Below are 27581 nucleotides of genomic sequence, written 5' to 3'. Positions count from 1 at the left end.
TCCCAAGTGCTGGGATTACACTCACTACCAAGTCCCGCATACTCTAAAGTTCCCGTTGTTACTGAGGAATAAGCAGCAAAGACAAGCACTAAGTGCTTGGTTGGGTACTCAAAGTATACCCACAACTGTGTCTTCTCCTGGGTATGAAATTTTACTCATTCACAACTATAAAGTTAAGTTTCATTTTTCACCTTAAAAAAGTGAGGTTTCGGGCTGGAGAGATGGCTCAGTGGTTAAGAGCGTTGCCTGCTCTTCCAAAGGTCCTGAGTTCAATTCCCAGCAACCACATGGTGGCTCACAGCCATCTGAAATGAGGTCTGGTGCCCTCTTCTGGCCTTCAGGCATACACGCAGAAAGAATATTGTATACATAATAAATAAATAAATATTTAAAAAAAAAGTGAGGTTTCTGGAACATTTTAATTTCCTTGAAATCATCTTAGTATGTCCAACAATAAAGACTCTATTCAAGAATATATTTTTTGGGTGGTGATGGAGCTAAAAATGGAAATTGCCCCAACCCACTCTACCACTAAGCGACATCCCCAGACCCCAAAACACTGTTTTAATCAGGTGCCATCTAATGGTCATTAGGTGTTTATTACCATTTACAGCTTAAACTGGTATTCCAAAGGGCTTATGTTAAAAAACGAAAGAAAGAAAAGAAACATACAATTAATACAATTTCTCTTACTCTTCACTTTTCTTTTTATTATTCAAAAGTCAAGTATTACTTTTAAATCATCCATCCTCAATTTTGATTTAATGTACCGTCATTTCTCCAAGATACGAAATTTCTGAATCTCTTTGGAATACTAATTTCATGTTTCTAGGTTTAACAAAACTGTCGAAGTTTTAAATTCCACTCTATTTCCCTGAAATCTCAAGACAGCTGCTGATGCAAATTTTAATATAAAATATTTAGTCACAAAATAGTATTGCTTTTTTATGCACATAGTTGTAAGATTACTTTGCTTTTGTCAATAAAAACTATACCATCTTTCATAAAACTCTAAACAAATTAAGAACTGTGATGTAGAACACAAATTACACATGTAAAGCAGGTGCCAGCACGTTAGGCTATATTACATCAAAAATGTTTTAATGGTCCCAAATATATATATTCAACAACTAATCATACACTCAGGGGAGAAAAACAAAACAAACTGAAACAAAAAGTATGACACAAATGACCACATCTAGAATTCCACTCAATCTTTAATCAAGTAGGGACAAATCCCCACCTTAAAAAAAAAAAATCTGCAGTTTGAAGGGCAAAGGGAACAGATTAAAAAAAAGAGGATACTTTATTTTGCCCCTCCCCCACAGAGGTTTTCCAAACCTGTTGTAGCCTGACTAAAATGTTCAGAATGTACGATTTTAAAGGCAGGTCTCTTTATACAAAGAAACTGCTGGCATTCTTTACTAGTGAGGAACTATGGCAGAAAGACCCATTCTTCTAAGTCTCAAACATGGTCCAAGAAAGCAAGTTTTGATTGTAGCAACTGACCAGTCAATCCAGAGTTCCACTGACAAAACCCCTGCCCTGTTGGCTTTTTATTTCCATTTCCTTCCCTGAGAAAAGGGCAATGTGTGGTCCAAGCTGGAGAGCTCACAGGCTTATGTCTTCCCCTAACTGCACAGCATCCCCTCCTCCTGCTCCATTGAATTGGCACTTGATGAGCAGAAGTCCAGTGTGCTGCTGATTTGTGTCAGTCACTCACAAGAGACCACTGCGCTTTGATGTGGATGTTGTAGGGGGGAGGGGTAAGAACCAGTTTTGTCAACAGGTACTGATCACAGGCAGTTGCTATTATTAGGACTCAAATTTTGCTTTCTTTGACAACGGTAGCGTGTCTTCTTTGTCTTCATCCTCATCATCATCTTCATCATCATCGGGATAATCTACCAGACCCACGAGTCCTCCCTGTTCAGAAATAAGGGTTATTTAAAGGAAAAAACAAACAAACAAACAAAATACTGCATTTAAAAATACCTGTGTTAAGCACAGAAAAAGTGTAAGTCTAATGGCAGGATATTGAAGTTCATTAATTATTTTTATATGTATTTTAAATGTTCATATTTTTGGAAGGTTGTTTTAAGCTCCTAGAAATTAAAACAGCAAAAAAATATATACTACTAGAAAAGCACCCAGAAAACAAATACTACCGAAAAATGGCCTGACAGGCCGGGTGGTGGTGGTGCACGCCTTTAATCCCAGCACTCGGGAGGCAGAGGCAGACGGATCTCTGTGAGTTCGAGACCAGCCTGGTCTACAAGAGCTAGTTCCAGGACAGGCTCCAAAACCACAGAGAAACCCTGTCTCGAAAAACCAAAAAAAAGAAAAAAAAAAAAAAGAAAAAAAGAAAAATGGCCTGACTAACTGTATAAAATTTCATTTTTTAAAAGTGATGCTGGATATTGAATCTAGGGCTTCAAACATCTCAAACCAAGGGTTCTACTACTACTACCTACTCAGCCTTCATTTTTATTTTTTGAGCCAGGGTATCACTTAAGTTGCCCAGGTAGGCCCTGAACTAGCAATTTTCCTTTCTCAGTTTCCAAAGTAGCTAGGATTATCAGCCTGCACTACAATGTCTGGCTCAAATTTACTTCAAAATATAGTATAAAATGGTATCAAAGTGCAGAAGACAGATCACTCAAAATGAAGGCAGATAGGAAAATAGTTCTACTATCTCTCTGTCCTCTCTTCTGGATTTTCTTTTTAGCCTGCTTTTCTGCCATACGCTACTACCATACAACTTGAATGCCTATGGGCTCATGCTGCATTTCAACATCTTTGACTCACCCTTAGCCCTGAGGGATCTCCTGCCAGGGTCAGATGAGATGAGACCAGTGAGATGGCACAGCAAGTTAAGGGGACTGTAGTGATATTTCATTTGTTTTTTAATAAATAAAGCTTGCCTGAAGATCAGATAGTAGTAAAACAGTCCCACTGCTCGGTCTTACAGACCAAGCAGTGGTGACACACACCGTTAATCCCAGTAGCTATACTAGTTTGCTATAGAAATTGGGTGGCAGTGGTGCATGCCTTTAATCTCAGCCCTAGAAAGGAATATAAGAAAGAGGAGACAGTCCTCAGACACAGTCTCATTCTGAGATTCCGTGAGACAGAATAGCTATTTCAGATTGAGGTAGAGCCAGTGGCTGGCTGTTTTGCTTTTCTGACCTTTAGGTTGAACCCCAATTTCTTCCCCTGGGTTTTTAATTGTGCTACATACAGAGGGCTTTCTGACCTAAGCTTGATCCCTGAGTCCCACACATGCTGGGAGAGCTGATTTCTGCAAGTTGTGTTCTGACCCCCCATACATGCTGTGATGTATACATACACACACACACACACACAAAAACAAACAAACATGTGTTTAACACTTTTTTTTTTTTTGAGACAGGGTTTCTCTGTGTAATAGCTCTGGCTGATCTGTAACTTGCTTTGCAGATCAGGCTGGCTTGAACTCATGCCTGCCTCTGCCTTCCAAGTGCCGGGATTAAAGGCATGCACCACCATTGCCTGGCACAAACATATTTAAAAAAAAAAAACAAAAGAAGAGATTGGATGGTACTATGAATTAGCCTGGCATTATGCCAGTCTTAATTAGTTTGTTCTAATAGCTATTACTTTTATCTGTGTTGGGGGAAGGCATGCTGAAGTAGCAAATGCCACCAAAATAAATGTTTTTCTTAAAAAGAGATATTGTCTAAGAACCAGGCAATGGTGGCACACACCTTTAATCCCAGCACTCAGGATACAGAGGCAGGTGGATCTCTGTTGAGATTGAGGCCAGCCTGAAAAAAAGGGGACAAAACAGTGAGATGTCGTCTACATATTTTGTATCAAAATTTTATTCCTTATATGAAATGTTAGTGATAATGGATAGTTATAGTAAAGAAAACAAAACTAAAAAACAAAAAACCTTTTGCTTCCCCTCCCAAGTTTTCACATGGGCTTTAATTGGGAAAGGTAATAAAGTTACAGTTCACAAGTGAAAAACACCATAGACATACTAAATTTTGCATTGGACACATGAGATGAGTCCAGGTAGTGGTTGTAATGAAGTCTCACCTAGTTTACAGCATTTAGCTAGCTATAGAAAAGAGAATCAGAGCTAAAACCCAGACACACTGACCACTGAGAAACCCTAAAGCACAGTAGAGAGGGGCATTTGGGAAGTGAGAAGTGTACCTTTGTGGTAATAGCTGCCGTCTGAGATGTACTCTTAGGGACGGATCCAGGAGAGCCTGGAGAGCCTGGGGATCCAGGTGACCCTGGAGAGCCAGGCAGGCTTGCTGCCGATGACTGGCTGCTGAGGTTAGTCTTTGTCCCACTGGACAGCGAAAGTTTGAAACTTGGGCTCTGTCGTCCAGAAAGATTAGTTTTCAGAAGCACCTCCTTTTCTTCACTTTCTTTCACTAAAAAGGAGAGCGTAAAATAGTTGTCATTCATTTTTTTCTGAATTCCTCCAAACAAAGTGACACTAAAAGATCATTAACCAGATTTTTTTTTTTTGCATAGGAGCAACTCTGTTCCAATCTATGAGTGAAGCCTAGCCAAGTATTAATTGCGATTATGCAGCATTTTTTCTGTTGTTGTTTTGTTTTTTCGAGACAAGGTTTCTCTGCAGATTTGGTGGCTGTCCTGGAAATGCAGCAAATTTTACAATGCAGAAGTATGACCTTTGGTATCACATTTAGTATTTGTATCTTCCACCAAACTACTTCACATAATCATCAATTCAGCCATGTCCTGTAGACTTTGGAACTGTCATTGTATACTGAGTAGATACTAATCATTTTCTCAAGAAGTAAAGAAAAGACCTGGATTTTCCCTTGCCCACTGTTTCAACATACATTTCTTTCTTTCCATGAATTTACTTATTGGATCCATGATATCATCATCATTCTTAGTTTTGTCAGATGGAGACACCACAGCCTCTCCATCTTCCATGTCATCTTCATCTGTGTTGAACCACATCTCTTCTTCATCCTCTAGTGTTCTAGCATCTCGTCGATATCGATGATTCCTTAAGATGGACCGCATGCTATGACAAAATGGAAGGCCGTAAGGGACTGAGGTAAACAAGGTACTAGGCCTAATCCCTGACACCACCAAACCAAATACCAAACCACATGGGAACAAATACACAATTATAAGACAGACCCTATCTAATCTAGTAGAATCAAATTTCCTATTTTTATAACTGTTATAGCTCAATTATTATACTTGTTAACCTCGAGAGTTAAGTAATTATAATCCATACTACAAAGGCTAGAGATAGCACAGTAGTTAGGACCTGTATTCATTCCCAGCATACAACAGCAGCTCACAACCATTTGTATCTCCAGTCCCATGGGATCCAACACCCTCTTCTGTCCTCGGTGGCTATCAGGCATGCACCAAGTAGGTACAAAGATATACATGCAGACAAACCGTATATATATTAAGAAATTAATGTAGTTGGGAGGTGTTGGTGGACGCTTTTAATTCCAGAAGGCAGAAGAAGAGGCAGGCAGATCTGTGGGTTTAAGGACAGCCTAGTCTACAAACCAAGTTCCAGAACTGTTACATAGAGAAACCCTGTCTTGAGAGAGAAAAAAAAAAAAAAAAGAAAGAAAGAAATGAGGAGGAACCCCCCCCCCCGCAACAACCCATACTACAAGTGTGAATCCAGTTATTTAGGAAGGTACATGGATGATATTTTAAATAATCTATACATAAAAAACCAATTAAGATAATATTCTGACCATATGAAACCTCACTGCTGTATCAGTTTATTTTGGTATCTAAAATCTTCTTATAATTCAACTACACTTTCAGAAGCAAACAAGCAAAACTAGTACAGGGTTGCCAGAGTAAAGGTGTGTTCTGCCAAGTATTGAGCCCCAGAACCCACATGATGGAAGAGAATCAGCTCCTGTAAGTTGTCCTAAGACAATTATTCCCACCTCCCCATAATGGTGTACATGTGTGTGGTGACACATGTATGCATAAAATAAAAGTGTTGAAGAAAAAGACAATGGAAAGTCCTTCACTCCTCAAAATTTTTGTGCATGTCTTCTCTTCTTTCAATGGCCAAATCAAATACTGCCAAGAACCAAGAAAATGTTCACCACACAATCTACTGCCAAATGAAGAACATATTCAAGCATGTAGTAACTTACCTGTCAAGTTTAGGGTTGTCTTGCCTTTCTCTTTGTTGTTCAAACCTCAATTTTAATCCTTTAAAAGTCTGCACATAATCTACATCTTCTAGTGCTTTCCAATAATTTTCAATTACATGAGCAGTTAATGATTTTATATCTTCCTACAGGAAAGAATTATGATGAAATAAAAAAAATACTTTAACAAGATAAAATGAAGCATTACTGTGGTAATTCCTAAGATTCGCAAAAATATAATTACATAAAGTTACCATATAATTTAAAAAATAATCAAACAGTAAAAACAATAGTATACTATACTGGCTCCTTCAATAGTCTTTTGGTGTATCTCAGAATTGTTAATAGGTGTTCCCAAAGTGTATGTCCAAGCCCTACTCTAGTGATTCTGGCTCACCAAGACTGGACACAATGGCACACAGCTGTAATCACAGCACTTATAAGGCCTGAGGCAGGAGAATGGTCATGAGATTGAGGTCAGCCTGAACTGTAGAACAAGGCCCTCCCTAATCTCAAAAACATACTAAAAAAACAGAAAAAGTCTACAGTAAACTTCAGTGGAAGTTGTGCAGTAACATAAGATACTACCCATAGAAGATATATTTTAGAATGAAAATGATAAACATTTGAAGTTCTGTATATCTTATTGTTATTCTTTCTTTGGTTTGAGACAGGGTCCGAGTACTAGGATTACAGAGTCACCACACCCAGCATATTTATCTCAGCTCTTAAAAAATGCCAGATACTTGTGCACAATTTTTTTTAATTGATCTGAATTGAATTAATTTTAGGTTTTTGGTAGCATGGTTCTTCTTTTTTTTTTTTAAGTATACATACAGTGTTGTGCCCGCATATATGCCTATAAGCCAGAAGAGGGCACCAGATCTTATTATATATAGATGGCTGTGAGCCACCATGTGGTTGCTGGGAATGGAACTTAGTACCTCTGGAAGAGCAGCCATTACTCTTAACCTCTGAGCCATCTCTCTAGACCAGTAGCATTGTTCTTAAAGAAAAATCTCCACATTCTCAAGACAAAAGACAGAATACTCATGTTTCTCAAATTAAAACCAAAATCCTAATAAGAAGACAGGACCTACCACTCTAATAAATTCAAACATTTCTATTATGGCGGAGTTCATCAGATTGTAACGAGATCCATTGTTGAGAAACGCTTTGACTACAGGTTCAAATAAAAAACTTTTCATTATGTAGCGGTTATAAAATTCATCTTTTAATCCAATGATTTTTCTCTTAAATCGGAGGGCACCTGAAAGACAGAGGCATTACTGTTTAATGTTCTACATCTCAGAGTAAACAAACATCAGAACTTATCAACAGCAGTAGTCTCCATTCTTACCTGTGTGCAGGTATGTGAACCTGAGCACAGGGATTTTAAGAGTGCTGTAAGGAAAAACATTCTCAAACAATATATGTTGGTAGGGTGTGTGATTCATGCCTATAATCCCAACACTTGGGAGCCTGAGGTAAGAGGACTACTTAGAGTTCAAGGCCAGTGGAGGCTACCTATTTGAGATTTAGGACACCCTGGGCTATGATGTGAGACCCTGTCTGTTACCCGCCCCCCACACAAACAAAGGTAGTGTATGTTATCATAGAACACAAGTCTTAGAAAGCCAGAAAGTTCTGGGAATATATCACTCACTATCAGTCAAAATGTAAGGACTGAATTATCATATTACTAAGGGGACAATCATTTTTTTTTAAATCATACCCCTTTGAATGCATTTTAAAATCACCTAAAAAAAAAAAAGCACTGTCTTTTTTTAGGGCAATCCACTGTATTGTAATTTGATCTTAAAAATTTTTGGACCCTTAGTATTTTATAGACTTCATGGATCTATACTGGATTATTTGTAGATGTGGTTAAAAAAAAAAAAGACAACAAATCACAAAAATCCGCATGCCCCCAAAATTGCCTTCCCGTGGTTTAGATATAAATTTAGTTGTTTTAAAATTCGGTCCTCTACTCTCATTGCAGCGAGTATGCTTTTGAATTTTCCCTTAGTTTTCCTTTTAATAATAAATTAGGCTTTAACTTACAGATTAGCAGATATATATTTGCATCTTGAGGTATGGGGAGTTACTTAAGTCACCATTCATCAAGATCCAAATACACTCAGACAGCTAGACTTCAGCAGAGCCCTTGAACCTATGGAATTATCAGTAAGTTAATGCCCCAATTACTGTAAACAGTTCAAAAAAGCATACTCACTTCACGCAGTCACATCGTCTTCGGTTGGCAAGATTAAATATTGTGTTTGTATTTTGGTTTCTTTGGAGATCATGGAAGTGGCTCGTTAAATTGCCAATTTGTTATTAATCAAGTCCTTCATGAGCAGGTAGCCAGGCAACCATGCTGACACGGTTTCTGGGTGGGAAGGCAGAGGAGTAAAGCAGCTCAATTTTTCTTTAGTTGGCACAAAGAGGTCCACAAGTGAATGCCCAATTAGGTACAGTTGGTTAGAAACTGCCCTAACAATCCAACTTATTTAAGAGTGTATCTTCATAAAGAAACACTCTGGGCAGGGAGTTTCAAAATAGTTTAAAGAGTAATAACTGCGTTTTATTTTTAATCTACTGAAAAAATTTAAAAACTTAAGTATGGTGAAGACATTTTAAACACTAAGAGGCAGTGTTCAGTGTGGTGAATGAAGGCCTGACAAGGGCTTATTTCTAAAACAAAGATTTCTCTTGTTTTGGGCAGCTGGCAAAAGAACTTAAGTGAGACAGTTCCACTTGTTTAGATAAAAAAAATAAAAAACAACACTCAAAAAGCTCATGCTAGTAAATTTTAAATGTTCAAAAGCAAAAACTAGTTATTCTAAGGTTTGGTAATCTAACTCTACAGGCTTTGTGGAGACTTGTGTCCTATCAAAACATCACATTAACTACGATACTATTATACACACAATTCCTAGGTAGGGGAAAATAATCTCCTACCTTCCCAGAATTCAGTAAGGCCAGGATTTGCCCTGATGTACATCAATAATTATTTCTTTCAAATCACCCCTCTCCCCAAGCAGCCCTGCATCAAAAATATCCAAATATTACTATTCTTTGCTACTAAATAGCAAGTTACTCTCTGCCTTTGTTGGTCTGTTTTTCGAGAGTTTCTCTGTAGCTTTGGGAGCCTGTTCTGGAACTCGCGTTACAGACCAGGCTGGCTTCATACTCATAGAGACGCACCTTTCTCCGCCTCCCGAGTGATGGGATTAGAGGTGTGTGCCACCATCACCTGGCTGTTTTCCATATTTTACCAGTCAATTCTAAAGTCCAGTCATTCAAAAAAGGGTAGAGAAAGCTCCCAGCTATGCACAATTGGCACAACCACAGCATTTTCAACATAATGCGCACTCTGGTTACACTCAACAACAGTGCTAATCTTCATTAGAACAGGCCAGGAATCCTGTGTTCAGTTTTGATGACACTTTTTTGTAGTACATGATACAAGATTTCATGGAGTAAGTTTGAAACTCATCACCACATGTGAAAGTAATAATTGAAGCTTTGTAGCAAAGCTCTATTTGCCCCTCCTTCCTATTGATGCTAGGGATTGAAGCCAGGGTCTTTCTATGCTAGCATGCCAGATAAGCACTCTGCCTCTGACCCTACAATAAAGTTTTAAAAGAAATCCATTCTTTTTATGGAGTTCTGTTTCTGTTCTCCATTTAGTATGTGTGGGAGAGGGAATATATGTGTGATGGTTCACATTTGGAGGTCAGATGACAGCTTTTAGGAGTTGGTCCTCTCCTACCAAGGGATCAAACTAGTCGCAAGCCGCCTCTACCCACCAATCCACTACCTAGTCAACATAAAAGTACCCAAAGTCTTAAAAAGGCAGTCAATAGAGTAATAGAACTTGTTATCTATCTTGTACTCATTTTTGAAAGGAGTGTAGGCCTTATCTAAAGACTTACGTATTTAAAAATGACAAACACTAATTAAAAATATAAAACTCCAGGCCGGGCAGTGGTAGCACATGCCTTTAATCCCAGCACTCGGGAGGCAGAGGCAGGGGGATCTCTGTGAGTTCAAGGTCAGCCTGGCCAACAAGAGCTAGTTGCAGGACAGGCTCCAAAGCTACAGAGAAACCCTGTCTCAAAAAAAAAAACCAAAAACATAAAACTCTGGGGGCCGGAGAGCTGGCTCAAAGGTTAAGAACATTGGCTGCTCTCCCAGAAGTCCTGAGTTCAATTCCCAGAAACCACATGATGGCTAACAATCATCTATAAGATCTGGTGTCCTCCTAAATCCCCAAACCACATTTAACTATTGTCTTTTCTCCTTACACAGTATATTTAATGTGCAAATTCTCTCTCAAATAGCATCCCCCACCCCTGACAGAGTTTCTCTATGTTGTCTTGGAGCCTGTCCTGGAAATAACTCACTCTGGTCTCAAACTCAGAGATCTGCCTGTCTCTGCCTCCGGGGTGCTGGGATTAAAGGTATGCACCACCACTACCTGGCACATACCTAACTTTTTACTTCAATGAATACTTTTCTCAGAGATCTGCCCACCTCTGCCTCCTGAGTGCTGCGATTAAAGGTGTGTACCACCATTACCCAGCTTAAAGCCAGTCCTTATTAACTACTATTGTCTGAGATGTTCTGATCTAAAATATGGGAATAGAGGCCCACTGTAAAGAGTTAGGTTTCAAAGTAACTTGTTCCAGTTAAAACACGTACAGAATATACCTAAGAAAGAATAACAGTTTCCAATATGATCTTCATCTTGTAAAATAATTTTCTACATAATTCTTACTGGATTATAGTAAATTTGTTTTTAGAGCACTACAAGCAAAGAAGATACTGGGAATGCCTAAATTAAAGAAAAGGACTTTTCTTTTAGCTTCCACGTCCTGACACTTTCCACCTGGACTCGTTTCCCACCTATAGCAAAACATATCACCGTCCTATACTTAACATCTTAACTGCACATTCAATGAATGTGAACAAGACAATTCAAATTAATACCTCTGTGAAAACTTCCTGATATGATTCACTTAAAATAAGCTGATATTATACTAAGTTTCTCTAAGTATAGTTCTTATTTAGATTTTTATTTTCATATTACACTCCCCTAATAAAACAATGAAAACAAAACTACAAATTATAAACACCATGCCATCAACTTTAAGACTTACCTTAGTTTGAGATGATAAATAAAATAAAGATGTGCATCTCAGATTCAATGAAATATAATAGTAGTTTGTGTTTAATCTCTTTTCTTTTTTTTTAATTCTTGGAGACAGGGTCTCTTTCTGTAGCAATGGCTAGCCTTGAATTCATAGACATTGGGCTGCCTTTGAAGTACCAGAGTCACCGTATCCAGCGATTTTTTGTTGAAATAAAACTATTTAAACTTAATCTATGTATTCAGTTTTTCCTTTCTGTTTCATTTCCAAGTTTCTTTTCCCTACATATACAGACAAGACTTTTTATGATGACTCAAAAGAACATGGCCTTGGTACTATCACCTCTCCTATGATAAATATATGGAGAAATGTTTTTAGTGTATCATGTTCTGTCTGCATGTATGCCTATCTACCATGTGTGTGCCTGATACCTGTTGAGGACAGAAGAGGGCATCAGATGGCTCTGAACCTGAAGAATAGACAGTTATGCCACGTGGGTGCTAGCAATCAAACTCAGGTCCTCTGGAAGACCATTCAGTGTTCTTAATCAGAGTCACCTTTCTAGCCCTCTAAAGCTATTCTTTGTTATGTGCTGAGCTAACATCCTTAGTCTCATCAATAATACAGAAGTTATGACTAAAGTAACATTTAGTATTCTCAGCGTTCAGTGGAAAGTAAATAAACCCAATAGTCTCTTCAGGATGTAAAAAGATATATTCCAAACACACGAATTCATCACATATGTGTCAAGTAAAGAAACATTGACAAGTGCAAACCTAAAACACAAAGCCTTAAAACAGTGCAACAAAATCCGACTTACCTTTAAAAGTCAACTGGCAAGTTACTTGGCATTCTCAGCCTCCACTATCTCTAAACTTGGTCAGTCAACTGACCAATAATTACAGTTAAGATATGCAAACTTCATTACCTAAGAAGTCTGGCTACAGCATGACCATAACACTATGGATTAACCTATTTCTTTCTTTCTTTTGAAATATTTATGTATTTCATGTATATTAGTGCTCTGTCTGCGTGTATGCCTGCACAACAGAAGGGGCATCAGATCTCATAACAGATAGGTGCTGGGAATCGAACTTATGACCTCTTGGCTTAGGTTAAGAGCAGCCAGTGCTCTTAACCACTGAGCCATCTCTACAGTCCAATAACTTTTTTTTTGTTGTTTTTTTTTTTTTGTTTTTCAAGACAGGTTTTCGGTTTTCTATGTTTTTCCGTAACAGCTATGGCTATCCTGGAGACCAAGCTGGTCTCAAACTCACAGATATTCTCCTGCCCAGTACACCACCACGGCCAAGGAATAAACTATTTCTATTCAAAAGTATGTTTTACTATAATAAACTGAGATCTTAACACTGTGAATGTCAGCTTAAAACAAAAAAAATTATAGCTAAGATTAATTTAGAAAAAAAGAAAGAAAGAAAGAAAAAAGGAAAGAGAATCCTGTTAAAAAATTTTTCTATTGCTTTTTGGGCTAGGGGTGTAGTATAGTGGTCAAGGTATTGGGCTCAATTCCTTAGCACCCCCCCCCCGCCCCCCACACAAATTACTACATGTAAAGCTAGGAATGGTAGTTTGCACCCATAACCTCAAGACTCGGGTAGTTGAGGCATGAGAATTGCGATGAGCATAAAGACAGTTTGGGCCGCAGAAAGACTACTGATAAAAAGATAAAATAATAAAAACAAAGCACACACATATATACATAAACAAAACAAAACTATCTGTAGCTATGAAATAGTTCACTAACTTTCTCCATAAAGGTTCACATGTACGTATTTCAGGCCCTGTGGGACATATATGGTCTCTGTAGTACTATTTGTTTTTCTTTTATTAAACCACTCTTTATGCCTGAAGGCCAGAAGAGGGCGCCAGACCTCTTTACAGATGGATGTGGTTGCTGGGAATTGAACTCAGGACCTTTGGAAGAGCAGGCAATGCTCTTAACCACTGAGCCATCTCTCCAGCCCCCTAAACCACTCTTTAAAACCATCTTTTAAGTTATACAAAAGATAGGCAACTGGTAGTATCGGTGAAACTGTAATTACTTACCACTTGAATTGGAAGATACCTTCTAGTCATTCCACTTTGTATGAATACCTGCCAAACTACGTCACAGGGCACAGAGCTTGTACTAAGATGCTAGGTCCCCTAAGGACTCAACCCTGAAGTTCAGTGATGTTCTCAGCAATGAGCTTTAAAGCTACGAACAGGATAATACAGAAAGATAATAATTCTTTAAGAAGCACTTACATAATGCTAAGAAAGCATGCTTGGAGGCCATAAGAACTAGCACTCTGCGAAGGATGTCCTTGTTGATAATATAGTTCTTTATGTGGTAGGTATGGTGCTCCACACAAAATGTTAGCAATTCCAATACAAGTGCCAGTAACTGTGCAGTTTGAAAATCATCTAGAATAAGCAAAACATGGTCATATGTATGCTGAACAGACAGTAAACAGTATAAGAAGCCACACTACACACCCTTCCTTCTTTAGTGTAATTTTGCTGTATCTTCTTCCATTTTTTCCATTGTGCTGTGTTTTCTTCACAACACACAGTATGCTTATAATACCGTATTTACTAATAAATCTTTACTCTTTAAAGCCAACAAGTCTTTCCAAGTATCTTATTTTTTTCATTCTTATCACATAGTCCCCATAAGATTATGGCGTAATTCCTTCTACAAGTTCGTAGTAAATGCTAGGTGGCTTGAAGGTGTGAATTTGGAAACAGACTTCAAATTTTACCAGATACAAATACAGAAAGAAGAAAAATAACATTTCAAAATTTGACTTTGAGGGTTGCACAAGACTTCATCTAACTTGTTGGACACAGAAATACACCTTTAATTCTACTATTTGGGAGGCAGAGGCCTGTGGATGTCTCTATGTTTAAGGCCAGCCTGGTCTACACAGTGAGTTCTAAAACAGCCAGGGCTATGTAAAGAAACTCTCTCTCAAGAAGGAAAAAAAAAAAGTAAAAAGAAAAAACATTTTTCACAATAGTACATTAACACCATTACAGTTTCTATTAATGCCATGAATAATATTAGTATGCTTTAAATTAAACATACTAAATTGTGAATTTATAAGGGAAAATAATGTATGGATTACTAAATAGAGCATCAATGGCAATTTCCCAATAACGACTCTAAAACTATTCCTTAAATACATACACTTAAGTGTAAGTCCTAAGAAATAAATTGAAATAGTTTGCCGCGTACCATGGCATACACCGGAAACCCCCGTAGTGGGGAGGCTAAAACAGGAAGATGTTTGAGGCCAGCATGGATTCCATAGCAAGATCTCTCAAACATACAATCCCACAAACAAAAACCCAATATAAAAATAACTAGTTTCTTTGGCATATTTTTAACTGTGATTATAGTGCTTTTAAACAAATTTCACCTTAAAAAATCTTTTGAAAATACATGATCAAATTTCAATCTATTAAAAATTGTTACTTCCATTTTAGGATATATTCTGCTGCACCTGCTTCTGTCCCTTCCTATAGTGTTGTAATAAGAGCGGTGGGGCTGTGTCCCCGGCACCCAGGCCACCCACATGGCTAGCTTATGCCCCGAAATAATTACACGGACACTGTATTCTTTTAAACACTGCTTGGCCCATTAGCTCTAGCCCTTACTGGCTAATTCTGACATCCCAATCAACCCATCTCTAATAAACTGTGTAGCTCCGGTCTTACCGGGATGATCCCAGCCTACATCCATCCTGGGTCGGAGCTTCATCGTGTGCCTCTGCCGGGGGGGGGGGGGGGGGGGGGGGGGGGGGGGGGAAGCATGGCGTCTCTCTGAGAGGTCTGCTCCCGAGAGTCTGAGCTCACTTCCTCTTCCTCCCAGCATTCTGTTCTGTTTACTCCTCCCACCTATGTTTTAACCTATGAGGGCCAGCCAAGCAGTTTCTTTATTTTTTTTTAACCAATGACCTTCCTCCATCACTATAGACTTTTTATTTTAGGTGCATTATTTTTTTGCCTGCATATATTTCTATGCACCATGCATATGCAGTGCCCATGAAGGCCAGAAGATGGTGTTAATGCTATGGGATTGGAGTTGCGGATTGTTTTTAGCCACAGTGGGTCCTCTGGAAGAGCAGCCAGTGTTCTTAACTGCTGAATTATTTCTCTAGCCCCAATGTTTTTTTTTTTTTTTTTTTTTTTTTTGCTTTTTCAAGACAGGGTTTCTCTGTGGTTTTGGAGCCTGTCCTGGAACTAGCTCTTGTAGACCAGGCTGGTCTCGACCAATGTTTTAAATCTAGATTGTAATCAACACCAGGTTTTGAGTTTGACAATTCAAGAAAGCTACAAACCTGTATTATCTTACCTTTACTAGGCTTGTCTTCCGTTGTATTTGCTAGTAAGGGAGCAGTGAGAACATGCATACAGTGCTTGTAGAAGAAACCCAGAAATTCAGTCTTTTCTGTTTTCTAAGGAATCAAACATACTTTGATGAACTTTAACTGTATTGGTTCCTACCAGCAATAGAAAAGATACTGCTATAAAAAGAAGAAATAGCTATGGCTTACATTGGCAGTGGCTAGCATGTTCTCTGGGTCAACTAAAGTTCGAAGCAGGCCCATAAGTTGGACTGCTCCTCCAAGCTCAGGATCTGTATCACAAATCATATGTTCTATAATGAGGTTGATGAGCAAAATATCCTGGTGATAAAAATACACATAATACAGATTACTAAGACACACAGCATTACAGCTAACTCTAGCTGTCTTGTTAACTTCAAACAACATAGAACAACTGATCAATCTAACAGGGTATATGAAGTGCTTCTTTCTCCTAACGAGTGATAGAGATATCCAATACCCCCTCCCCCCCCAAGTTTCATTTTCCTATTATTTCTTTTTTCTTTTTTGAGACAGGGTCTTACTATGCAGCTTTGGCTGCCCTGGAACTCACAAGCTGCCCAACCCCCAACTCAGAGATCTGCCCATCACTGCCTCCCCAAGTGCTGAGATTACAGGCATGTGCTACTACCTCTCTGGCCTTTTCTATTATCTATAAACTTGTCTGATTAAAGGGGGAAAAAAAAAATCACAAAGGTCAGGTTTGGTGTTAAAACATGTTTTGCTTCTCTAATAATTCATCTAACATCTGCAGAAAGCTCACGGACTTTTTTTTTTTTAATGAAGATTTTTTCAATATTTATTTATTTATTATGTATACAATATTCTGTCTGCATGTATACCTGCAGGCCAGAAGAGGGCACCAGACCCCATTACAGATGGTTGTGAGCCACCATGTGGTTGCTGGGAATTGAACTCAGGACCTTTGGAAGTGCAGGCAATGCTCTTAACCTCTGAGCCATGGCTCCAGCCCCGCTCACGGACTTTACATTTATGGCTTCAAAATAAGAATACTTAGAATTTATAAAACTGATTTGCCTTCATTGCATTTACTTTTAGTTTGTTTTTTATTATCATTTTTTGAAACGGTAGCAATTTTCCATTTGTGGACATAATAAATTGAGTAAAGTGAGACTGGAGTGTACAGAACAGTAAGTATATTATGTAGATTCCTAATGTCAAAGAAAATCAAATTCTGATTTTTTCAAAGGACCTTTTAAGGTGGGTGTTCTTGGTTCAGAGGATAAATAAAAACTGAGGGATACAGTGAGCAAGCTCCTCCCACTTGCCTATGTACGCAGTGGTTAAGACAGACGAGGACAAAGAAAATGCAGACACTATATGGAAATGATTGGCAAGTGAAATCCAGAAGCCTAATGCATGTTTATGGAGTGTGAAGATGCACAGCCATGTCTGCTCACCCAGTGGTTACAGGGCCTACAAGAACAGCTTTTAGTTCTAATTACTCAAGATACTCTGGTTCTCAAGATAGGACTATTTCACAGAAGAAAAATGTGATTATGATTCAATAATTCATGGTACATTTTTGCATGTAGTCTGGCACTATAATTTTAAAAACAAACCACAAATATAGACATTACTAGGCATTCAACTTCATACTGATGGGGTAGGTTTTTTAAAAAGTAACAAAAGCTGTGGTTGATTTTCTAAGAAATACTGCAAGCTGAAATTCTACAAACTCCCCTCCCCCAAAGGAGACATAAATTTCTTCTGAAGGAATTCAAGATAGCTTAATCTATTCTTAAGTAAAAAATAGCTTCCAAAAATTTGGAAGGAGAAAAAAAAAACAGAACCATTGGTTTAATAAATGAAGTAGAATAGCACAAACATCCAGAGCTTTGACATACATTATGTACCACAAAATTCAATCTACCCTACAAAGACAGTCTAAGATATTTTTAAAGGTAATTTACTTATCTTATTATCTGATTAAATACTACCATAGCTTATGAGTGTACAAGACAATAAGTTGTTTTTATTGCTAAAAAGAAACACTTCCCTAATACATTTCAGGGAGATGTATTTTATTTTACTTCTTTAGTCTTGATGATTCTGAGAATCCACCTCTAGTAGTGTGCTTTCCAATGAAAATTACTCACAGTTCCACATACAGAATATTCAATTGATTTAAGGGTTTAAATAAGACAATATAGCCAAGTCAGCTTCATAATTTAAAAAAGTTGAGGTCAAATATAATAAATTTATAAATTAAGGCAGGAGTAAATTAAGGGGAAGAACAAGACATTTGACACTATGGCTACACTTCCCAAAGAGTAGTAGTTTAAATCTTAAAAATATATAACCCCAGCTATAGCCTCCTATGCATAAATACTTACTATTAGTGTAAATAATATTTACCTTGCTGGTTATTTTTTGCTCTGTTAACTTCTTACTTACATCATCATTCTGTTGTGCCTCCTGCATGACAAACTCTCGTACCATGGATGGATTATATTCAACCAAGTATGAGAATATATCAGTAGCAGCACTTCGCACCTGTGTATCATCCATGCCCTGCAAAGGAAAAGTACCATTCTCTCACAATCGTAAAAATATAAAACTTTATCAATGAAGTTATCTAAACCCCGACAAAAGAAATTGTCACAAAGCACTGCAACATAAAAGAAACATTTAAATGGTTGCTGGGGAGAGCTATTTTTTTTGGTACAACTCCTTATTCACACTGACTTATATAAGCAATCCTAATTAAAAACGAAGGAAGGAAGGGAGCCATGAAAGCAAGATAGGGATGACAGCAGGTCAGTGGTGGCACATGCCTTTAATTCCGGCACTCTGGAGGCAGAGGCAGGTGAGGCGGATCTGAGTTTGAGGCTAACCTGATCTACCCAGAGTTAGTTCCAAGACAGCCAGAGCTACACAGAGAAGAAGAAAAAAAGAAAGAAAGAAAAAAAGGGATGATTTAGAAGGGGGGATTCAGCATTCAGCAAGAGTGGAAAGAGATTATAAACAGGATCGGGGATAGTGCATTAAATTGTCAGAATTGTAATAAATCGTCTAAGGGCTAGGAAGATTGCTCAATGAATAGAGCACCTGCAAAGAAAGCCTAAAAACCCGAGTTTAAATCTCAAGACCCCATGTAAAGTCATGGATGATAGTGTCCAGAGTTGTAACCCCAGTACTTCTCTATGGCCAAGATGAGAGATGAAGACATGAGAATTCATGAAAGCACCTAACCTAGCCAACATGTTGTATATAACAAAAAGTAAGAGACTCTCTCTCAACCAGAATGGAAGGCAAGGATTGATGCCCACATAATGCAATGACCTCCACATGCACAGTGGCTTGTGTGACCATACGTATACATTCACACACAAACTTTATGGAAGAAGGGAATATATATATTAATGTGAAAGAACAAATCTTAGAGAAGTACCAGCTGACCCATTTCCCAGCCTCCTTAAGATATATATATATTTTGAGACAGAGTTTCTCTGTGTAATAGCTCTGGCTGACCTGGAACTCAGAGATCTATCCACCTCCCTTTGCATCTCTAGTGCTGGGATTAATAAACATATATAAAATAAAAATTATTATGGAATAGTAATACCATAATTATGTCAACATGCTAATATTATATATACATGTATGCATGCACATATGTATGTATGTATGTTTTTAAAGATGGGATTTCTTCCTTTTTTTTTGTTTTTTTCAAGACAGGGTTTCTCTGTGTAATAGTCCTATATGATCTGGAACTACTTTTTGTAGACCAAGCTGGCCTCGAACTCACAGAGATCTGCCTGCCTCTGCCTCACAAGTGCTGAGATTAAAGGCCATGAGCCATCACCGCCCTGCCGGGATTTCTTTGATTAGCCCTCGGTGACATTTTTCAAATTAAAAAAAATAAAAGAAGTCATGAATGCTTGGATTAAAGGCAAGAATCACTCTCAGTTATTTTAACATTACATTTGATAGGCTGAAAAGCTAATTATTAAAGATGTGATAAATTACTCTATGTATGCATGTGTGTGTGTAAGACAAGGTCTAAGATAGCTCTCAATGGCCTGGGATTCTTTGTGGTTAGTCTCAAATTCATAGAAATTTCTCTGCCTCTACCTGAGATTAAAGGCATGTGCTATCACTGCATAGCTGCACAAATTATTTTAACCAAGCAGTTTTGTTAATTAAACATGAGGAGGACTCTAATCTAATACTGGACTCATATCACTTCTTTAGCTTTATGCTATACACAGCTAGTATTCAATATTGGTTACACACAAATATGCTACCTATTACACAAAGTCTGCTGTATTTATGTATGTATGTAATAAAGAAAAAGAGGCCGTTAACGAGAGAGGGAGGGAGGGAGGGAGAGAGAGAGAGAGAGAGAGAGAGAAAGAGAAAGAAGAGAGGATATGTGCAAATGTGCAAGTGGCTGCCTGGAAAGGGAGGACAGGGAAAAATGATTTGATTTCAAACAATAAAATTGTACATCACATCCAATTTTTGATATGGGCTCACATGGGCAGTTCAGAATTAAGAGAAACAAACTTACAAGGATGACTTCTAAAGCTGGTAATATGCCCATGTTTGACAAAGTCTTGAAAAAAGCATCTCTGTTTTGGGGTTGTAGCGTTTGAGAAAATGCACAAAATTCTTTTAAAAAGTTAACCTGAAATCAGGAAAGAAGACAAGCATTAAAAGGCTAATCTCAAATTAGAAAAGTATTAAGTGAGTGTAAATGTTTGTTTTACTTCTCTGCCCTTCTATTATTTGATTTCTTACCAATTCTTGTCTTTTTTCCTCATCTGTTGCTTCATCTGTTAGTTGTGCAAACAAATCTGTCAGAAATTTTTCATCCTCCTATGAAATAAATGACACATTTAATTAGCTTACGGATAAGATTGTATAAAATACAATTTCAACATGTCATAAACTAGTTTGACAAAAGATGTCAAATTTCTTTTAAAAAAGAACTAATAAAAATATATATGTACACACGGGCGTGCATACACACAGACACACATGCACAGCCAAACACGGGGAGTACACACTTTTAGTCCCAGTACTAGGAAGGCAGAGGCAGGTGGATCTCCATGAGTTCCAGGCCAGCCTGGTCTACATAGTAAGCGAGACCTTGTCTCAAAACAAAACAAAGACAAACTGAGACTTCTATCAGAAAGATTACCTTTGTGTTTTGACAAAACTCTTTTCCAAACCCCACTTTAGAGCCAGGAAGTTAAGTGTTTCACACCCTGCAAGCCAGTGATTTATCATACCCTACTGCTGCAGGTGAACAGACAGAGAGTATGTAATTGAATATAGCTATGTTACAATGAAACTTAATAAACTCAAGCATACATGTCTGGCCTAGTGGCAAATGCTTAAAATCACGGCAATGGGGAGGCAAAAAGAGAGGGGTGGGGAGAGAGGCCCACATGGGCTGCAGTGAGATCCTGTCTCTAATGGTCAAACACACATACAATGTAGTCAGTGTTCGCCATGCTCGGTTTACATGAGCTAATGGTAGATATTAAAGTTCTATAACCTCTCTTCAGTAAAGATAAAAATGACACATTCTTTGGGCTCCAAAGATATAGAAAATGGCCAGGTGGTAGTGGTGCATGCCTTTAATCTCAGCACTTGGAGGGCAGAGTTAAGTGAATTTCTGTGAGTTCAATGTCAGTGGTCTACAGAGTGAGTTCCAGGACAGCCAGGTAAACACAGAGAAACCCTGTCTTGAAACAACAAAAACAAAAACCTTAGAAAATGAAAGAAATATCTATTATTTGAAGCTACCCATTATAAACATATTCCTTAACACATTAAATTATTTTGAAATAATTATTTAACACAGTAATAATTAACACATTAATTTTTAAAAGGCCCCAAAGGATTCTTTTTTTCTTCTGGTTTTTCGAGACAGGGTTTCTCTGTAGTTTTCGAGCCTGTCCTGGAACCAACTCTTGTAGACCAGGCTAGCCTTAATTTACAGAGATTCACCTGCCTCTGTCTCCTGAGTGCTGGGATTAAAGCTGTGTGTTACCACTGCATGGCTGCCCCAAAGGATTCTATCACAGGATATTTATTTTTCTGGGTAAGTAACAAGCCGTATAGATCCTCCCTGTTACCCATGAATTTTCTTCATTATAATTTGTCACCAAGATTTTTTGTTGTTGTTGCTTAACTATATTTTATGTGCACTGGGATAAAGATGTCAGATCCTGGGGAACGGAGCTACAGACAATTGTGAGCTGCCATGTGGTTGCCGGGAATTGACCGGTCCTCTGAAAGAGCATCTCTCCAGGCCCTCATCAAGACTTTTTTATATTATTTTTTTTATTTACCTAAAAATACATTTTCATCAAGATTTTGTTAATAATTTATTTGCTTAGGTAGGAGTACATTCAATACTACTCCAGCTAAATGTAAATTCATGCAGACTACAGTCTAAGTTTCTAAGAAATTACATTTATTTATATATTAGAAATGAGGGGAGCAATGTGCCACAGAACACATATGAAGGCCAGAAAATAACTTTCTGGAAGTTAGTTCTCTCCTCCTAGCACTGAGTCATCTTGCTGTTCCTATGTAGTAAGTTTTATATTAACTATGGTAGGTGTTTAGGAAACATTTTCTATACGACAAAATTATAATGCTCATTATTTCTTCTAAAATGTAAAATAGGAATAAATAATACGATTCGGATGTTTTCTACTTTTTTCAAAACTAATGGCATCCAATTTCAACATACATCCCAGATTAGTATCAGAGTATTAATAGCATTACAGAGGAATTTTGTCTGTGTATGTAAAGGGGTGGTAGTGAAATTCTATCTGTAGGGGCTAGAGAGAAAGTTTAGTGTTTAAGAGAGCTTACTGTACAAGAACAGTTCAGATCCCAGTACCTAGACAACAAGCTAGGCATGGTCCTGTATACACCATCAGCAACCACTGAGTCGGGCTGGGAAACAAGGACCATAGCAACAGATAGGTCCAGAGAAGGTTCTGCCTCAAAAGAATGAGGCAGCAAGTAACAGGACACCCAGTGCCCTCCACTGGCTTTCATGTACACTAACGAGTTTATACCTGAACACGTAAGCAGATATACCACACAAAACAGAGAAAAATCTATTTCAGTTAGGATAGACTAAGGTTTTGTCAAATACTATGTAACATAGGCCACATTCAAATCAAGCATTAAGAGACATTATTTTTTTTTTGTTTTTAAAGGTCCTATTTATTAGAAAACGGTCAACACTTTACTATATGGTTTCACTTGATCTTCAGACACTTCATAGTAACCTATAGTATTAATATGATTCCTCAGATGGTAAATTCAAGTTTCCTATAACAACCTAGCAGCTATTAAGTAACAAGTAAAGCCCAAATATTCTCAACTACTTCAAAAACATACTTTTGGAAGGGACACATACAGATGTGGCCACAGGTACCTGATGTGGGTAATAGGACCAAATGCCAGTTCTCTAGAAGAACAGCACGTTCTTATTAGTATTAAAATATTTACCATCATATCACAAGATTAAGTTTAAATGTAAGGATGTAAAAGAAATTATTATTTTTGTGGCACCTTTTTTTTTTTTTATTTTTTTTATTTTTCGAGACAGGGTTTCTCCGTAGCTTTTGGTTCCTGTCCTGGAACTAGCTCTTGTAGACCAGGCTGGCCTCGAACTCACAGAGATCCGCCTGCCTCTGCCTCCTGAGTGCTGGGATTAAAGGCGTGCGCCACCACCGCCCGGCTGTGGCACCTTTTTAAAGTTGGGGGATGGATGGATAGGAGATAGGGAACTGAGAATAACCGAACTTACCTGTAACATACCAACAATTTCTACCTTGTTGAAAAAGATGAAAGAGTGAAGTGTTGATAACATGTTTTCTTCAAAGACTGAAGGGGTGGGGAGAACCATATCTTGTATATACTGAACTCTGTATGTCTGATGAATTTTTTGTTTCAGCTCAGGATCTGATATCGGAATCACTTCTTTAAACTTGGCTGTTTTAGTTAAAAATTCCCTGTGTTTTCGTGGTTGTGATAAAGTTGGGTCATATTCCAAGCATCCAATGACGTCCATTATACATTCCTCAGAGAACATAACCTCAAAAAGAGCAGTTCGGTTCAAGAGGAAGATCCCTTTGATAATTTCATATAAGTGGTGCAGTCCTTCAATGTTTTCCAAATCTTCACACACATGAAAAAGCTCTAAAAGCTTTTTAATATAACCCTCATTTTCCAGTGCTAGTGCAAGTTTCTCACGACGGAGGGGGGAAGGTAAAGATGATGCCACAAGCTCTGCGATTTCCTCCAGTCGACTTAATTCACAAGATGGCAATTCTAAACCTGGTGAGGACATATCATCAAATCGCTCCTCTTCTGATTCATCTACCAGGTCCTGAGTGATGTCCACTGAAGGGTCCTTTCCTTGAACCTAAAAAAAAAAAAAAAAAAAGATTCTGTGGTAGCTGACAAAATTCAAACAGTAAATCTAAATAGACGTAAATGAAAGAGACATTTAAAAAAAGCTGTAATGACAAATATAAAGTTGGAAGACTCTTTTCTCAAACCTGAAACAACTGTCTACTATGCTGTAACTCTCCAAATGACATTTTCATGTTTATGCAAACTAATCTAAAGTTGAAGAACTTAGTAAAAGCTCTCCTCAAGTACAAGTGTCAGGCACAACTTCACTTCAAGACCTACAAGACAGAGGACCAAATACATCAGTCTTCTGTCCATGGCCATCTTCATCTTTTCTAAGCAGGAAAACTCCACATTAACATTCTAGGGCCATATATTGACTAGTACCAAGCTCATCAATATTTAAGTAAAATTCAAATGAATATCAAATATAATAATGCCATGGTCATAAAGAATACACATAATTCTAAGACAAAAAGAAAAAACATCTAATGTCAATTGATCCCAAAGGCAAACTAGCTTTGGACCAAAGTGATCAATGGTCTATTGTAAATGCTGAGTAACAGCCCTGGTGTGGGACAATTCTATATTCTGTCAATTATATTTTAAATAAACACTGATTGGCTGGTAACCAGGCAGAAAGTAGGCGGGAAAACCAGACAGGAAGTAGAAGTGGGGCAATGAGAACAGGAATATTCTAAGAAGGAAGCTCTTTCTGCAGTACTGCCCAGACACCGAAGAAGCAGGACCTACCCTGCTGAAAAAGGTACCGAGCCATGTGGCTAACATACATAAGAATAATGGGTTAATATAAGTTATAAGAACTAATATGAAGCCTGAGCTAACGGGCCAATCAGTTTATTATTAATATAGTCCTCTGTGTGATTTCTTTGGGGCATAACAACTGTGGGAACCAGGCAGAACTGGGGAGGACAGAAACCCCAACAAGCAAGACCCACGTGTTACAAGCCCTATGATTAAGAAAAGTTAATTAGGACAAAGTGCGTCAACATAATGGAGTTTTACTCAGTTATAAAAATAAAATGTCATTTGCAGGAAAACGAATGGAAATAGACATCATTAGGTTAAATAGACTAGGGTATGCATCTTCTTACACACAGATTAGAATTAAACAAGACATGAAAGTAGAATAAGGTCTTTATTTATTTATCTATGTATCCCCCCCCCCCTTTTGAGACAGAGTTTCTCTGTATAGCCCTGCCTGCCTCTGCCTCCCAGAGTGCTGGGACTAAAAATATGTGCCATCATGTCAAGTAGGACTGCTCCTGTAGCTATTCCCACCTCAGTTGACAACTCTATGCTTCCTTTTGCTCAGGCCAAAACCTGAGTCATGAGTCGCCCTTGGCTCCCCCCTTGCCTTCTGCCCCATGTCTGTAGACTGTGCTGTCTCTGCCCCCACAATCCACTGATCCTAGCTTGCCTCTCACTGCCTAGCATCTCTCAAGTGGGTAACTCCCCTTTGTCCCACAGTGTGTCCTCAGCACAGGAGCTGCTATGGTTTGGATAAGTGTATCCTGGAAGGAGAAGATCTTAAGGGGGAACCAAGAGTTAGGTGACAGAAAAGAAAGAACTACATACATAGAGAGAATCTTGACTTAAAACATGACAAAAGCAAAACTACCTGAAGAGAAAGGGAGCCAGGGGAGGAAAAACAAGGAAAGTAAAGGGGTATGAACAATGACAACAATGTTATTTGTATTTAAGTATCATTATGAAACCCATTATTTTTGTATGCTGAGTGAAAAATTATTAAGAGTGTATTGTTTCTCTATTCTTAAAATTACCTGACATATTTTCTCCCAAATTTCATCACATCCAGCTTTTTCTTGAAAGCTAAGGGCCAAGTCATAATTTTCTGCTTCGGACCACACAATCAGAGTGTCCTTTGGGTTAAAAAAAAAAGTTTGAATGACTACATGTGTTATCACAAACTCTTTAAGATATAGCAAATGAATAAAACAAGGCAACAGGAATTGAGAACATCATTTTTAACATTTCCAACACTTCCTACTGGTAATTATTAGTGCTTTGTTATACTTTAGTCTGCCAAATCAACATAAATGAAACTAGGTTTTAAAAATAGAAGTTTGGCCAATATATGAAAAACACTGTAAAAAGGCATACATAATACTTATATTCTAAAAGGAAAATACAAACCATTGCACCAAGACCATCTTCACACATTACAATTTTTAAAAAGGCTTATATGTTTTGGTGTTTTCTTTGCATGTATGCAACACCTACGGAGGTCAGAAGAGGGCTTTAGATTCCCTGGAGCTGGAGTTATATACAGATGGTTATGAGTAGCCATATAGAAGCTGGGATTCAAATCCAGGTCCCTTGGAAGAGTAGCCAGCATTCTTAGCTCCTGAGCTTTTTTTCCAGCTGCCACTGTATTTTATAGTATCATTAAAATGCCCACCAAAGAAGTCACAAACTGGATCAATAAATAAAATCCATTACTTCCCTCAGTTGGCAACAACTGTTCTTTACTTGTGGCTTATTTAGCCTCTGAAATTACTGGCTTGAATAAGACAGGCATGAATGAGCCATACCTCTAATCAATACTTAGGGGCCTTGAGTTTGAAGCTAGCTTGAGTGGTTTTAGCTGCTAGGCTCAACCTGAAGGAGCACTAAATGTGGGTTCATAAGGATACACCAAACAGCAGTCCTGTCAGAGCACCAGAAAGGAGCACTGACCAGTTTCTGAAACTAAGCTGGAATTCCTGTCTTACCCTTGGAGCAAGAGTCTACCAGATACACTTCCATATAGAAAGGCTTGAGTAATGGGCTCCCTCTCCCTAGCCTCTGGGAGGTCTTCCTCACAAGCCCAGCCTCTCCTGTGGCCTGGATGCAGAGAGAGTTCCCGGCCCCCATTAGCCATAGCCTGGACTAAAAAGTCCTATATTCTGGGTCAGCCTCTAACCAGAGGCTGAGTTCTCCCCAGGGATCCATGGAGCTACCCCTAAACTCTAAAAGCCCTGAAGATTTAGATCCAGAAGGACCGGATTTGAGTGAGTGCTGGTGCTGGGTAATTTCTGCCTCCTGCATGTAGTTGTCCCAACCTGCTGGAGGGAGGGATTTGCAAGTCTCACTAAACCCACAGTTCTTAACATGTCCCCATATCCTTCTCATGTTCCTCAGGAACATTTCTACAAGTTTCCAGTCTAAAAGTGGGATTGGGGCTAATGGATGTTTTTCCTTCGATGGTTGCTGCCCCCTGAACTACCTGCACTCCCCAATATGTTGCATTTTAAAAATTCATGTTATTTTACATTTGAAGCAGGAATGTACCTGCCTAGGCTTGCCTGCCTCAGTCCCAAGTACTGCATTACAGGTATGTAACAACAGCATATTTGTTCTATGCCCCACAGCAGTTATATTTGTCTGTTTTGTTTTTCTTTGGCAAGGCC

At 38.2% G+C, this 27581-nt stretch overlaps 1 protein-coding gene across 2 annotated transcripts in view; it reads right to left on the bottom strand.

Annotated features, from left to right (window-relative positions):
- Positions 1–1199: 1199 nt before the first annotated feature.
- The window catches only part of Ppp4r3a (protein phosphatase 4 regulatory subunit 3A), a 43490-nt gene continuing 17108 nt past the window's right edge, over positions 1200–27581 (bottom strand). The window contains exons 3-15 of one of the 2 annotated variants that reach the window (XM_041633088.1): positions 25953–26051; positions 23540–24157; positions 20497–20574; positions 20267–20383; positions 18109–18264; positions 15898–16029; positions 15696–15798; positions 13604–13762; positions 7277–7446; positions 6180–6322; positions 4869–5059; positions 4204–4430; positions 1200–1926 (exon numbers count right to left, since the gene is read on the bottom strand). In XM_041633088.1, the coding sequence (XP_041489022.1) occupies positions 1816–1926; positions 4204–4430; positions 4869–5059; positions 6180–6322; positions 7277–7446; positions 13604–13762; positions 15696–15798; positions 15898–16029; positions 18109–18264; positions 20267–20383; positions 20497–20574; positions 23540–24157; positions 25953–26051 (2304 nt within the window). In that variant the 3' untranslated portion in view covers positions 1200–1815. The remainder of the gene's footprint in view (positions 1927–4203; positions 4431–4868; positions 5060–6179; positions 6323–7276; positions 7447–13603; positions 13763–15695; positions 15799–15897; positions 16030–18108; positions 18265–20266; positions 20384–20496; positions 20575–23539; positions 24158–25952; positions 26052–27581) is intronic. The other variant, XM_041633089.1, reaches the window with a different exon arrangement.

The sequence above is a fragment of the Microtus oregoni genome, unplaced genomic scaffold (genome assembly GCF_018167655.1).
Source record: "Microtus oregoni isolate MIOR12 unplaced genomic scaffold, Mior012 000043F_ref0000047, whole genome shotgun sequence".
Classification (NCBI taxonomy): Eukaryota; Metazoa; Chordata; class Mammalia; order Rodentia; family Cricetidae; genus Microtus; species Microtus oregoni.
Note: the sequence above shows the minus strand (reverse complement) of the source record. Positions and strands in the feature narration are given on the sequence as shown.